The following is a 12,985-nucleotide window of genomic DNA, read 5'->3' as shown; positions in this document are numbered from 1 at the left end:
TATGCAGAATAAAAAGTATTATAATAATACTCTAAATGGACCATATTTTCTGTCTGCAAAGTTGTTAATTTACAGGCATATTAATGTATTAATTACCAGGGTAGTGCCTTGCCAATCAGATGTGTAGTGCAACTATCTGGGATTTCATGGGGACAATTTTTAATCCACCAGGAGGTGGGGAGCGGTTAGGCTCTCTCGTGCCCTAGTTTCTTTGCCAAGGTACAAGTGAAGGACACAAGCTCTCTCAACAGAGAGCCACTGGTCTGGACCCCACTGTAGCTGGTGGTTTATGCTGACTACCCTGGCTTTTGTATATCCTTAATTCTGTTGTTGTCTTTAGAGTAGACCACCCCTGCCTAAAGGGGTATATCTCAGATATGTTGGATGATCATTCCTTTTATTCAGCCGTCATATCTGAAAGCAGCCCAGTCCTCTGTGCCTTTTTTTTTTGCTTTTCCCTGAGGGAAAAACTCTCCGTGGGAAGGGGGCCAAGGACTCCTGAGCCTTCATAGCCGCCTCCTGAGCTAATTCGAGGTAGCACAGATTTATTCCAGAAAGAGCAAGGAATATATTCCAGATATATATGGTATCTGAATATCCCATAGTTCAATTATATTGAATATCAATATAAACCTGACCAGGTGGTAACATGCATAGGGGGCATGAAAGGATGAGTCCAAGTTTTTTTTACCAGTGATTTTATTCTGTTAATTAATGTTACGATTTCACATAATTTGGTTGGAAGTTTATGCGTACTTATTCCGGGCCATTCTTGTTCCGGCCTTGTAATCGTTATGATCGCTACTATGGGATCACAGCCACTTGGTAACTCTAATTTAAGGCCCAAGATAAGCGGATCATGCGTCGCCATAGCAACGGCTACGTCGAACGTGGCTAGGGCGGGCCTTGCGGCTCAGCGCAAGGGGCGGCGGCGTGCTGGCCGCGCACAGCCTGCTGGGAACTCGCCTCGCCCTTTCCACCAACGCAAGGGAAGAGGCGCGGCTTAAGTGACAGCACTTTACGACGACGCGGCCGTAAAGGAGTTCCTGGGGTTCTTTTTTAATCCGCCTGGTGCAGAAGCGAAGGGCGGGCTTGAGGGGCCTGGTGTGGGGCCGGGAGCGGGCCCGTGGGTGTGAAGAGGAGGGTCGACTCGGGAGCCGGGGGTGTCAGTCCCCACCCTCCCAGGCGCTCGCCCCACCCGGTCTTTCGGGGACCGGGACCCCCCCCAAGGATGTTCAAGAAGTGAGTGTGGGGGGGGATAGGAAGGAACTGGGGGTGGGGTGGGGAAAGGGCCTGATTCTGACCTTTCCTCCCTTGACTTCTATGTATGTGGAGACCGATTCAGCATAGCTGTGGGTCCCCCGAACCGCTGAGCCGTGGAAACTCACACGTGTGTGTGTGTGTGTGTGGGGGGGGTTACGGGGTGGGGTAGCACAGATAAAACTACTGTACTTCCAATATCTCACCTTAAAAAACCGTGTTAGGATCGCTATGGGTCGGTGCCACCTTTACAGCAGATAACGTATATGTATGAGACTACATTGGTGAATGACATGGGAGGGAGGAGTACATTTTTAATTGTTATTTTAAAATTTAGAAGTGTGTTCCTATTTCAGTTTTTGATTCTCGAGAGCTTCACTAGGACTGACAATGTCAGATATGCCGCTTGTTAGGACCTCGTTGAAGGAGGTGGCGCGGCCCCTACGCTGGGCATCTTTAAAACCCAATTAAAAACATGGTTGTACATCCAGGCCTTCCCTCCAGTTAATACCTGTTTCTTTTCTATTTTTCCCTTCTTATTTTTATTCTTTTTATTGTAATTGTCATTGAAGGATTATGTATATTGTGGTGTTTTATTGTTTTATCCTATATTGGAAGCCGCCTAGAGTGGACCAGTAGTCCAGATAGGCGGGGTATAAATCATATAAATTAAATTAAATTAAATTAAATTACGTTGTATTTACTGAGTTTCTGTTGAGGTTGCTTGGAGCTCAAGAACTGCCCTGTTTCCCCGAAAATAAGACTTAACCTGAAAATAAGCCCCTAGTATGTTTTTTTTTTTAGGCTGCTCAAAAACCCCCAAAATAAGCCCCAGTTCAGTGAAACCCCACCCGCCACCATTGTGCAGCAACCAGAAGAAGATGACAATATTTGAATAAATGTAGATTTTTGTACATGAAAAAATAAATAAATAAAACATCCCCTGAAAATAAGTCCCAATGCATTTTGGAGCAAAAATGAATATAAGACTCTGTCTTATTTTTGGGAAAACATGGTAGTTTGGTGTAGCTGTTAAGAGTGTTGGATTGAGACTCAGGATATGCTGGTTCTTTTCTCCACTGAGCTGTGAAACTCCCAGGGTGATCTTGGGCCAGTTGCTATCTTCTACCTTGAAGAAAATGGGGAGGAATATGTATGCTGCATTGAGCTAGTTGGAAGAAAAACAGGATAGACATTTCACAAATAAATAGAAAGGTTGTGTATATTGGTATTTTTGTTTGTTTGTTTGTTTTGGTCTTCTTTCTGCCCACCCTGTTGTATCATGAATCCTGTGAGGTGAAAGAGTGTAAAACTGGTCTACAGTCACCTGGTAATCTTTGCAGTCAGTTGGTGGTGGGTTTAAATGTGTGTTTTCCTAATTATTCTGATTATTATGGTTTGCCTAATCACATGGTTGTGTAAAATAGAAGGGGCATGTATAATGAAGGTGTATACTTTTGTAAAATAGTGTAATATTGTTTACACATGTACATCACTAATTTATAGGTACCAGAGATTTCCTTTCTTGCTCATAATGTATGCTCTAAAATATTTGGCTGACTTAGAAATAATGCTTTACATTCCCCTCTACACTTACCTTGGGGTAAGTCTCAAAATTTTTTTTATTTGACAGATTTGATGAAAAGGAGAATGTGTCCAACTGTATCCAGCTGAAGACATCTGTTATTAAAGGCATCAAGAACCAGCTGATAGATCAGTTTCCTGGTATTGAACCATGGCTAAACCAAATCATGCCAAAGAAGGACCCAGTGAAGATAGTACGATGGTAAATATTATCTTCAGGGTAGTACGAGTGGCTTTCATGTTTTGTACTATAATTTTTTCCCATATCAGTGAGATATTGTTAGAATATCAATAGTAGTATTTTTAAAGGATCAGACTGGTCAAGTCTTTCAATATTCCAAGACTAATTGAAATATTAGCATGTAAATTCTTGCTTTTGGTGTATACAGTGATAAATAATCTAGGAATGCTTTTGTCCCTGATTGTGATTTTTCTTTTTCTGTAGAAAGGAGTTGATGTAGATAATATAGTATGGAAGCATTTCTGTTTAATGAAACACATAAAAAGCTGTACATATGCAAAAAACACTCTATTATTTTCAGGGTAGAGACATTGTTTCTTTTTTTCTACTTTGAAAACAAGCTGCAAAAAGTTTAATTGACTTTGTTTATTGCAGCCATGAACATATAGAAATCCTTACAGTAAACGGTGAATTGCTGTTCTTCAGGCAAAGAGAGGGATCTTTCTATCCCACACTGAGATTACTTCACAAATGTAAGTGCTTTGGAGAAAACACAAGGGCTCACTGTGAGACAGTGAAAGCGTTGCTGTATCTACAATTTGCTGTTTTGCAATATTAGCATACACAAATAACTTTTGGGATAGATTTTTCATGTCTGCATGTAAGATTCAAAAACATTGTCTAGCTCACCGTTCTGCATATTTATTAAGCTGTAAATTTCTTTCTAATATTTTGCATGCTGTAGTGTGGCTATTCCCAATTTGCACTGTGTAGTTTTCCAGATTTCTTTTCAATTCACATAGCTTGACACATGCTCTCTCCTTACTTTGAAAACTTGGTGTTTATTGTTTTCGTTTTGCTTTTGTTTAATATATAATAGTTGTTTGACCTTCTTTAAATGTTTTTTTTTCCTTTCCTGAGCCCTACAAGTTTTTTTTTTTTTTTTTGGTCTGTGAGGCATTCCTTCAGTTTGCTTCACTTCTTCTGTTCTTCTCAATTTCTTCCTTGCAAATAGCCAAAGATGTATTTTCTTAGTGCTCCTGACCTGTATGGTTTGCTTCTCCTCCTCTTCGTTTTTTATTTTGTTGAATAAGAATCATTGCTTGCATTCTGCAGATAGGGAGCTCAAAAAGTTCCTGGAATATGTCCAGTATCAGAAAGTAATATTGTGAATCCTCAACAGGATCCATATGTTATGCATCCAGTAAGTACAGGGAACTTCAGAGTCAGCTGCTGCTGTTAAACAAAGAATAAAGAGATTTGCAGCTGGATAAAGAAAATATAAATTGCTGCCTTTGACCTCTGTATGGCTTGAGATCTGTATCCTGAAGGCAAATTGTCAGCATACATGCTATTAATTGAGATCATCTGAGAAAGTGTATTCCCAGGGACTTTGAGTCTAACAAATGGGAATCAGACTTCTTCATGTTTGTACCTTGCCCTTGTATCTGGTCTCTGGGGTGATTCATCTATGACGTTTTGGTTGTACTGGTGAATTTTATGACTGTTTTTTTTTTTTGGAACTTCATTTTCTCCTCTGTGATCGGTTTGATAGAATTCATTGCTAATTCTTCACTCATTTTTGAAAATATCTAAATGAAAATATCTAAGCGACCAACATGAATTTGGCCCAGCTCCGGGAGGCAGTAGAAGACAGGAGGGCCTGGTGTGCTCTGATCCATGGGGTCATGAAGAGTCGGACACGACTAAATGACTGAACAACAACAACAATTAAAAATTGGGGAGACAGATTTTAGTTTCTGCTGATGTTGTTATGGACCAAGATTTATTATTTTGGTCAGAGGATGGACTATGTAGAAAGACCATGGGATATTTCACTTTAAAGCCATCTAAGGGCACATGGATTACCTAAACTAGAGATACAATTTTTACTTTTTTTCCATTTTGTTTGTATGTTAAGTATACACTGGTTTATGCAAGCTAAATGGTCAACATGTTAGAGAAATGCTACTGATGCCTGTCAGTGTTATATCTGTTTTGCCAAACCTTTCTCCCTTCCTAGATCCGTTCATTTTACCACATCAACAAGTTGATAAAGGAGCCATTAAATTTGTACTTAGTGGAGCAAATATAATGTGTCCTGGCCTGACGTCTCCAGGAGCGAAACTTTATCCTGCTGCTGCTGATACGATCGTGGTATCCTTGGAGAGTTGCTGTCTGTTACCCATGGTTTCTTTTTTCGCCCGTAGCATGTACTGGGGCCTGCTGTATTGAAAACACATGTGGCTTCCTTTTAAACAGTGTTCAGCTTTTTAAATTCACCTTCTTCATTGACCTCTTGGGTTACAGCCTGAAAATCCATTTTGTAATGTTTCTCTTTAACTAAAATTGGTGATTGTAGTGGTAATGCAGATGATTTGCGAATCCTAGCTTTAAAAGAAAAACCTTTTCTCGGAAAGGAACATTTGGAGTATCCCATTATGTGATAGCCAGCTACCTTTGTAATGTGAGACATCAGCTAGTCATTGTGGGTCATTATGGAAATCATATTTATTTTGCACATTTCTTAGCATCTTGGCCTGTAGAAATTGCAATAAATGTGAAGGCTTTATAGATCTATGTGGTAATTACCGCTCCAAGGGGGTACCTATTTCTCCTTGGGGGACAGGGACCCATTAGAGAACTAGCAGATGTCTCAGAGGGCGTGAAATTGGGAACAGTTAATACAAAAGCATGGCTGAAGACCTGATTGGTACCTTAAGATGGGAGACCGCTGCAAGTCAAGTATAGAGGGGTGCATGTATTCCAAAGTTATGTTATATGTGTTTTATTGCTGTATAATATTCTGCAAGCTTAGATTCATACATTCCTTTTCATTTTTCTATTGCTGCTTTAAAAACCAACCAACCACTGTATATTGAGATATTTTCCTCAGCTGGCGGTTGTAGGCAATAATGGCAGAAGGCAAGCAACATGCCCTGTGTGTTGGAGTCATGAAGATGTCAGCAGATGATATGTGAGTCTTTTAAAAGAACAACCACGTTCTTTGCTGCTGTTTAGAGTGAAACAGTCCAGATTGACATAAAATACTATAGAGCTAACTACTTCAAACTGATTCTGATTTATTTATTTATTTTTATTTATTTATTTGATTTATACCCCGCCCATCTGGTCTAAAAGACCACTCTAGGCGGCTAATTGCACTAGTGATATGGAAATTGTGCCTTGGCCTTTATAATTTAACCTGCACCTTCTTCCTAGCACCTTCTGTCAACAGCCTAGATATAGTCATGGCTCTTGCAGGTGCAACTGACGTTGGATGCTGGAGTTGAATTTTGGCCCTGTGGCCTGCCACATTTGCTCACTGCTCTCCTGAAAGAGCTTCTGATGTTCAGATGCAAAAATACCAGGTTAGATGGATCATAGTTCAGTTTGGAATAAGGCAGTTTCAGGTTACCCAATTTGATTATCTGAAGGTGACTGAACTTCCTTTTATCATTTTCCTTTCCTGCTCCCCAGCTATCCCTGGAAATCATTATCTTGATTTAGAAACAAAAAACAAACCCACACTGAAATTATAGCTAAAAGAGCAGAATTTCTAATAGGATCAATATTCAGGGAGGTAGAGGAACTGTGATTCACTTTAAGCTTTAATGGTTAAAGCATCATGTAAGACAAGAGTGAGCAGCTAGGACCTTCCAGATATTTTTAAATGGCAAATCTGATAGTATCTCCCCATTGACTATGTTAGCTAGGATTAATGGGAGTTGTAAGCCTACCCTCTGGTATTGGAGGTCTGTAATAGGGCACGTGGCTAGTTGTGTGACTAGCAGAGGCCACTGTGGGCAACTACATGTGAAATTGCCCTTATGGATCCTGGCCCCTATAGTTTGAAGACTGCACCTCATGGCATTGGAAGAATCTCTTAATTTAACTAGTTAATTCAGAAGCAGATCTTGTTCAGCTGCATTCTAACCATATCGTCAGTGGAAATCTTGAAATTCATGTTTTGCTCTGGTCTCTGCTCCCCCCCCTTTACAGAGAGAAAGTCAACAAAGGGATTGGCATTGAAAATATCCACTATTTAAATGATGGTCTGTGGCATATGAAGACGTACAAGTGACACAGCAGCAAGTGTGCCATTCCAAGGGAACACACTTCCTGTCAATAAGGACTACTTTGTAATTCTTCTGTTTTTAAAGTGTGACTGAATGTACAAATTTATTTTGTTCTGTGGCTATGCTAAATAAATCAAGTGCACATTGAAGTCAGTAAGTAGCTGAAACTGTTTTGTATACACACATTTTTTACTTTAAAAAACCTGCCTGTTTTCAATTAGGTTTTCAAAGCTGTTTTTTTAAAAAAATAGTGAGATGGCTTTCTTGATCCCAAGTAGAGAAGGAAGTGGAAAATTTACAGTTCAGAAAGAGGAAATCTAAGCAAGGATGGATCACAGCCACCTCGTTAAGAAGAGCTCTTTTTGATCTGCAGCCTTGTCTGCTGTACTCCAGAAATACCTGTGGATGCAGAGTGCATTGTTCCCTATTCATGTGAAAGAGTTTATAGAAAATGTTGGTGTCATATATTGCTACCATGCTGCATTCGTTACATATATAAAAATATTTTGTCTTTTCTTTAAGTGGTTGAAGAAACTTAACTGCAGCTGAAGCCACCACTGTGGATTTAACTGGGAGTTTTCTCAACCAGCCCTTTGAGGCAAAGACAAGATTTCAATTTTTTTATAACTAATGTAGCTTATCAGTGATAGTCAGTATACAAATTTCACTTCCCCTGCCCCTCTACTGCGTAGGGGAGGTGATTAACTTGCCAAAATCCTGGAGTGGCTTGCTTAATAAGCCACTACATGGTACTGCCAAATTGAAAAAGGCATGCTTTGGATTCGTTCCAAGAGTCATACATTCAACGCAACCCACCTCAGAAAAGTAGGTGGTCTTTGACAGGAGCCAGAAAGATGTGGGTAGGGACAGGCTGGGGCGCTCTAGCAAAGATGTTGTCTGATCTTCATCTTTAGGCGTACACCAGCCCATTCGTGCAGTACTCCAAAGAGCAGCCCGTCTAATTATCCTCAGAGCTGCCTTGCCAATACCAATTTATCACTTACAGCAAAGTACTTTGGCTCTCATTGTTTCTAAACTATACCTACCAATCAATGAGAGTACCCATTTTGTTTGTAAAATTAATATAAAAAGGGAGTTCTTCACCCAGTTCTAACAATGCATTTATGCTGTGTATAGAGTGTTGTTTGCTTACACCAGCGTTTCCCAACCTTGGGTTCCTAGAAATTGGGCTACCAGAAATCCTGGCCAGCACAATTATTGGTGAAGGAAGGTTTCTCGGGAGTTTTAGTTCAAGAACATCTGGGGACCTAAGTTTGGGAAACACTTGACACAAGAGTTTCTTCCCTTCATTTGTCTGCGACATTGGTCATGTGACCAGTCAGATGTGAAGGGCAGAGCATAAAGTAACAGCGTTGTCTACAACAGGGTTTGGGAGTGGGGCCTCCAAGTTTTAAATGACAGCTCCTAGCCTTCCTGACCATTGGCCATACTCTCTGAAAGTTGTGGACGGTGAAGTCCAAATTGTCCAGGAAGCCAAAGATGGTTACCCCAAGCCTGACCTGAAAGAAATAAAAATGCTACCATGCCTTAAATATACTGGAAGAGTCTTTTTACTGCCCATACAATAAAAGAGCCGGCCTAGGTGGAACTTGGAAAAGTAGTTTTTATTGATAGCTTCCAGAAACCCTCAGCCTGTATGGCTTCTGGAAGAAAGTAACTTTTTCAAGTTCTGAAAATGTGCAGGCACTATTGTTCTGTGTTCTTAGCAAATTTATACTGCCATGTATTTATGCCAGGTATGAGAACAAAAATGATTAGTTTCTAAACTAGGTTACGATCGCCTACAGAGGAAACTATCAGCATTTTCCATCTCAGTTTTAACACTTTAGAAAAGCTATAGGTTTTGAAGGATAAAGCACACAAAATCTGCAAAAATAGATTTAATTTACAACAGATGGATAGTTTTTGATTTCAAATATTTACATACCCGCTACACATTTGCTGACAATCCTTGGAGCAGTTTTTCAGGTGCCACTGAAAAATTTGTATAAAAGGGGCTTTGTTTTGCTTTTAAAAAGAGTATCCCCTTTCCCATTTGTAAAGATAACAAAAGCAGGTTGTGCAAAAAATAGTTAACACACCAACACCATGAAATACAAAATTTGTACCAGCTTGTGTACATGCCATTTGCTGAGGGACACAAGAGATTAAGACTTGCACACTTTACACAGCGGCCTGTGTGAGAGTCTTCAATCGTTATCTGAGCCTAGAGGAGGTAGGAAGACCAAAGCGTCATTAAAACTGTGCCCATAGGCTCTGAGCCTATAAACCCCGTACATCATCACATGCATGTGATTAGGAGCCAACCCACTGAAAGTTATGGCCATATCTGAACAGCAGCCTTCCACCACCTCCTGGGGGTGACTGGACATGGCCTCTTTAATGAGAGTACCAATTGGCTTGGTGTTGAAAATGTCCTTTTTTTCAGAATCCTCTGCATTTTCGGCATGTATCCCACTGTATTTCAAGCAGACCGCTAGCTGTTTATCTGCCGAGAGTTTCCAGATCATGCCCCCCTGTTCAGGACATTTATCTGGATTATCAAAAACCTTGTAAAGTTGCCGGAGAGACTCAACGCTTAGGACAATTCCTCCGTCTCCGTTCACATATTCGAGGTCCCCAGATGTCTCTGTCCGGCCTGTGTAAAACGGCTGGGACGCGTCCTGTTTCAGCAAGAAATATTTCAGATTCTCAATAATGGCAAAAGTGCTGGGGTGTGCCAGAAAAAACCAGTTATAGTCATCTTTATAATTCTCATAGGCAAGCTTATAGGCCTTTCTCATCATTGTCCACATGTCATCCGTGTCGAGCACAATCGAATCGAAGACCTTGACTTTCTCCGAACTGTAGAACTCTGCCTTGTCGCAGTGCTTGCTCCATGTGTCCTTCGCGGCAGCCCAGTGCCCCAGATCCTTAGGCTTCACAAGGATGATGCAATAAACACGGATGCTCTGACTCAATTCCAGGCGCTCGTCGTTGGAAAGTTTTAAAATGTCTTCCTTTTTTGGAGCCTGGAGATGGCGGTGCTCATGGGGTTTAGTGGTATGGCCCATCTTAATATGTCCTAGGAGAGTAACCAAGATGCAGAAGATCCCTCCGAGCATCAGGCCCTTCACAAACGAGCCACTTTCAGAGATCATGGTTCCTGGAAGAGACCTACATGCTTTTGGTTATGAGCGCAGGGTTACTTGATGTGCAATGTCACACAATGACGTTAATTCTATCCACAAAGTTCTACTTGACCTTCTGCTACCACAGGCCACACATTTTATCTGTGCATAGGTCTTGTCAGCTTCCTCCAACCACTATGATGGGAGTTGCCGTACAAAAGATTTGAAGAACACCAGGTTGGAGAAGGCTGATATGATCTATCAGGACACTCTTAAGAAGGTCTATCAAATGCTATTAACTATAGAAGCTACCCAGAACCCCACCTGCTTGAGACATTTTACCTCTGGATATCAGCCACTCAAGACACAAAACAAGGAAGGCCCACTGTTCCTGAGACTACATGGGAATGCCCTTGAGGATGATACCGAAGCCACAGCTTCCACATTTAATGGTATTACCTTAATCCTGGCCTGCTTGCATAGGCTCCCTGTGCCAAATTTGGCACAAATTTGAATTTGTGCCAAATTCAAGGTGTTGATGTACAAAGTCCTACATAGTTTGGGGACCTCAATACCTGTTGGGAGTGTCTCCCCCAAAGAACTGCTACACATGCCACCTGCTCTTCACAGGCTTTTCTGTTATGGGTGCCAGGAGGTCTGGAAGGGGTCAATTCTTGGTGGCAGCCCTGCCTCTACCGAATCCAGTCCCCTCCGAGGTTAGCCAGGTCCCCTCCCTCCAGGCCTTTCGCAACTCAGTTAAGACTGAGCTTTTAAAAGAAACTTTCCGTTGCTATCTTTCTCCTTTGGTAGCTTTCTGTTCACCCTCCATCATTTACCTCATTTACCACCACACCGTTTTGTTGTCGCTGTTATTATTTTGGCTGAGGGTTTAATTTTTTAATTTTACACTTTATGGGTTGGGAGGGTGACTATGTTTTATGGCTGTTGTAAACCAACCAGGGCAGTGACTTTTCACTGGATGGGCAGTGTAAAAATCAGGCCCTTCACAAATACAGAAATGGCCAACTAGCATTATGATTATCTTTTTCCCCCTGTAACATATCCATCCCTTTCCTCTGCATACCTGTACTGTATCTTTTTAGATTATAAGGCCACGGGGAGGGGCTGCCTTGTTTTTATCCCCCGGGGACACAAGCTTTTCTTTGTTCCTTTTTGGCTAAGGAGAAGGGGGGGAATCACCATGTTTCACGTAACTAATAACAAGATAAAAACAATTAGTGGTGGCTCCCTATACAGAGACTGGGGACCTCCAAATGCTCATATAGGGAGGGAGGGAAGAAAGTGTGTGTGTATGTGTGTGTTGGGGGGGCAAATGCATGGAAGGTCCTGCTTTGTGTGTGTGTGTGTGTGTGTGTGTGTGTGTGTGTGTGTGTGTGTGTGTGTGTGTGTGTGTGTGTGTGTGTGTGTGTGTGTGTGTGTGTGTGTGTGTGTGTGTGTGTGTGTGTGTGTGTGTGTGTGTGTGTGTGTGTGTGTGTGTGTGTGTGTGTGTCCTGTCCCCTGCTTCTCCTGCTCTTGGCCCCAAAGGGAAATGGCTGACCAGGGTTGCAATCAGGAGCTTAGGCGAGGGAGTTGGGAGAACCGTGGTTTCATAACCCTAACCAGGGTCTGTCCCTGCAATAATAAACGAAGGGTTTTAATTAGAAAAGCATTTTGAAACTGGAGATATGGGGGGGGGGGAATCACTGCCAGTAGGAAGGGTTTTCTTTTTTATAAAGGGGAGGTGGTTTACAAAAGGGGCTTTGCGGGAGAGAAAGGGAGGCTTCCCCCCCCTCCTAACTGGGATCCTCCAGACTCACCTGGCGGGGTGCGAACAGCAGGAGCCGCTCCGACACAGCAGGGACCCCCACCCACCCCCTCAGCCGCCGAGCTCCGCTTCCCACCCCCGTGTCTGTCTGTCTGTGTCTCTCTCTCTCTCTTTCTCTCTCACGAGCAGAACCCGGATCCACTTCCTCTTCCTTCCTGCTTCTCCCTCTGTGATGATGGAACCCGCAGCTCCGCCGGCCACGCCCCTTTCCTGCCAGGGAGGGGGGACCGGAGGGGAGGGGAGCGCGAAGAACCACCCCCCAAGAGATAAAGGCGAAGGGTTGCGCCGCGCACCGCGTAGTTCTTCCGGTATCCCGTTGACAGCTGCTCTGAGAGGACGGGAGGGAAAGAAGGGAACGCTACCCCCCCAATGCAGTCAACTCCTGGCATGCCTCACGATAACCTCGAATGCATGCATCGTGATTGTGCATGACTTTTTTTTTAAATGTGGAGGCTGAGAACGAGTTTTAAATCACACACACGCACACGCACACGCACACGCACACATACACACGCACCACCAAGAAGCAGACACCCCCCCCCCTCTTTTGCAGACTGGCCTCTGTAGCCATCTCAAGAAGCTTACTTGGCCCCAACGGTGTCCCTGAGACTCTGGGAATTCAGTAAAAGCATGCAGTTTTCAGAACTACCCACAAGAATTTGGTCCACAGCCTGAAGATTATCAATCAATCAATCAATCAATCAATCAATCAATCAATCAATCAATCAATCAATCAATCAATCAATCAATCAATCAGATGACTCAAGGAGTACCCCCAGGATATATGCCTGCTCTTTCAGAGGGAGGGCAATTATAATACTCTCTAATTCTGTGGGAATCTATCTATCTATCTATCTATCTATCTATCTATCTATCTATCTATCTATCTATCTATCTATCTATCTATCTATCTATCTATCTATCT

General features: G+C 42.3%; 2 protein-coding genes across 3 annotated transcripts; one reads left to right on the top strand and one right to left on the bottom strand.

Moving 5' to 3' along the window:
• The first annotated feature begins 1,033 nt into the window (after positions 1-1,033).
• Positions 1,034-7,257, top strand: MCTS1 (MCTS1 re-initiation and release factor). The gene is made up of 6 exons (XM_020813411.3): positions 1,034-1,242; positions 2,894-3,046; positions 3,461-3,558; positions 5,049-5,182; positions 5,935-6,002; positions 7,028-7,257. The coding sequence occupies exons 1-6, from the start codon at positions 1,232-1,234 to the stop codon at positions 7,107-7,109; spliced, it is 546 nt and encodes a 181-aa protein (XP_020669070.1). The 5' UTR covers positions 1,034-1,231; the 3' UTR covers positions 7,110-7,257.
• A 1,735-nt stretch (positions 7,258-8,992) lies between these two features.
• Positions 8,993-12,265, bottom strand: C1GALT1C1 (C1GALT1 specific chaperone 1). 2 transcript variants are annotated; one of them, XM_020813416.3, is made up of 2 exons: positions 12,053-12,265; positions 8,993-10,281 (listed from the first exon to the last, which is right to left on the bottom strand). In XM_020813416.3, exon 2 carries the CDS (start codon positions 10,263-10,265, stop codon positions 9,315-9,317), a length of 951 nt encoding a protein of 316 aa, XP_020669075.2. In that variant the 5' UTR covers positions 10,266-10,281; positions 12,053-12,265; the 3' UTR covers positions 8,993-9,314. The 2 variants fall into 2 exon arrangements, with proteins under 2 accessions (XP_020669075.2, XP_020669076.2); XM_020813417.3 differs by having other exon boundaries at positions 8,993-10,270; positions 12,053-12,092.
• Between the last annotated feature and the right edge of the window lie 720 nt (positions 12,266-12,985).

This window comes from Pogona vitticeps, chromosome 11 (genome assembly GCF_051106095.1).
Source record: "Pogona vitticeps strain Pit_001003342236 chromosome 11, PviZW2.1, whole genome shotgun sequence".
Taxonomy (NCBI): domain Eukaryota; kingdom Metazoa; phylum Chordata; class Lepidosauria; order Squamata; family Agamidae; genus Pogona; species Pogona vitticeps.
Note: the sequence above shows the minus strand (reverse complement) of the source record. Positions and strands in the feature narration are given on the sequence as shown.

Coding starts and splice junctions, on each gene's coding strand:
- MCTS1 (XM_020813411.3), top strand. Junction 5,183..5,934: donor CTGCTGCTGATACGATCGTG/GTATCCTTGGAG, acceptor TGGCGGTTGTAG/GCAATAATGGCAGAAGGCAA. Junction 6,003..7,027: donor AAGATGTCAGCAGATGATAT/GTGAGTCTTTTA, acceptor CCCCCTTTACAG/AGAGAAAGTCAACAAAGGGA.
- C1GALT1C1 (XM_020813416.3), bottom strand. CDS start 10,265: ATGATCTCTGAAAGTGGCTCGTTTGTGAAGGGCCTGATGCTCGGAGGG.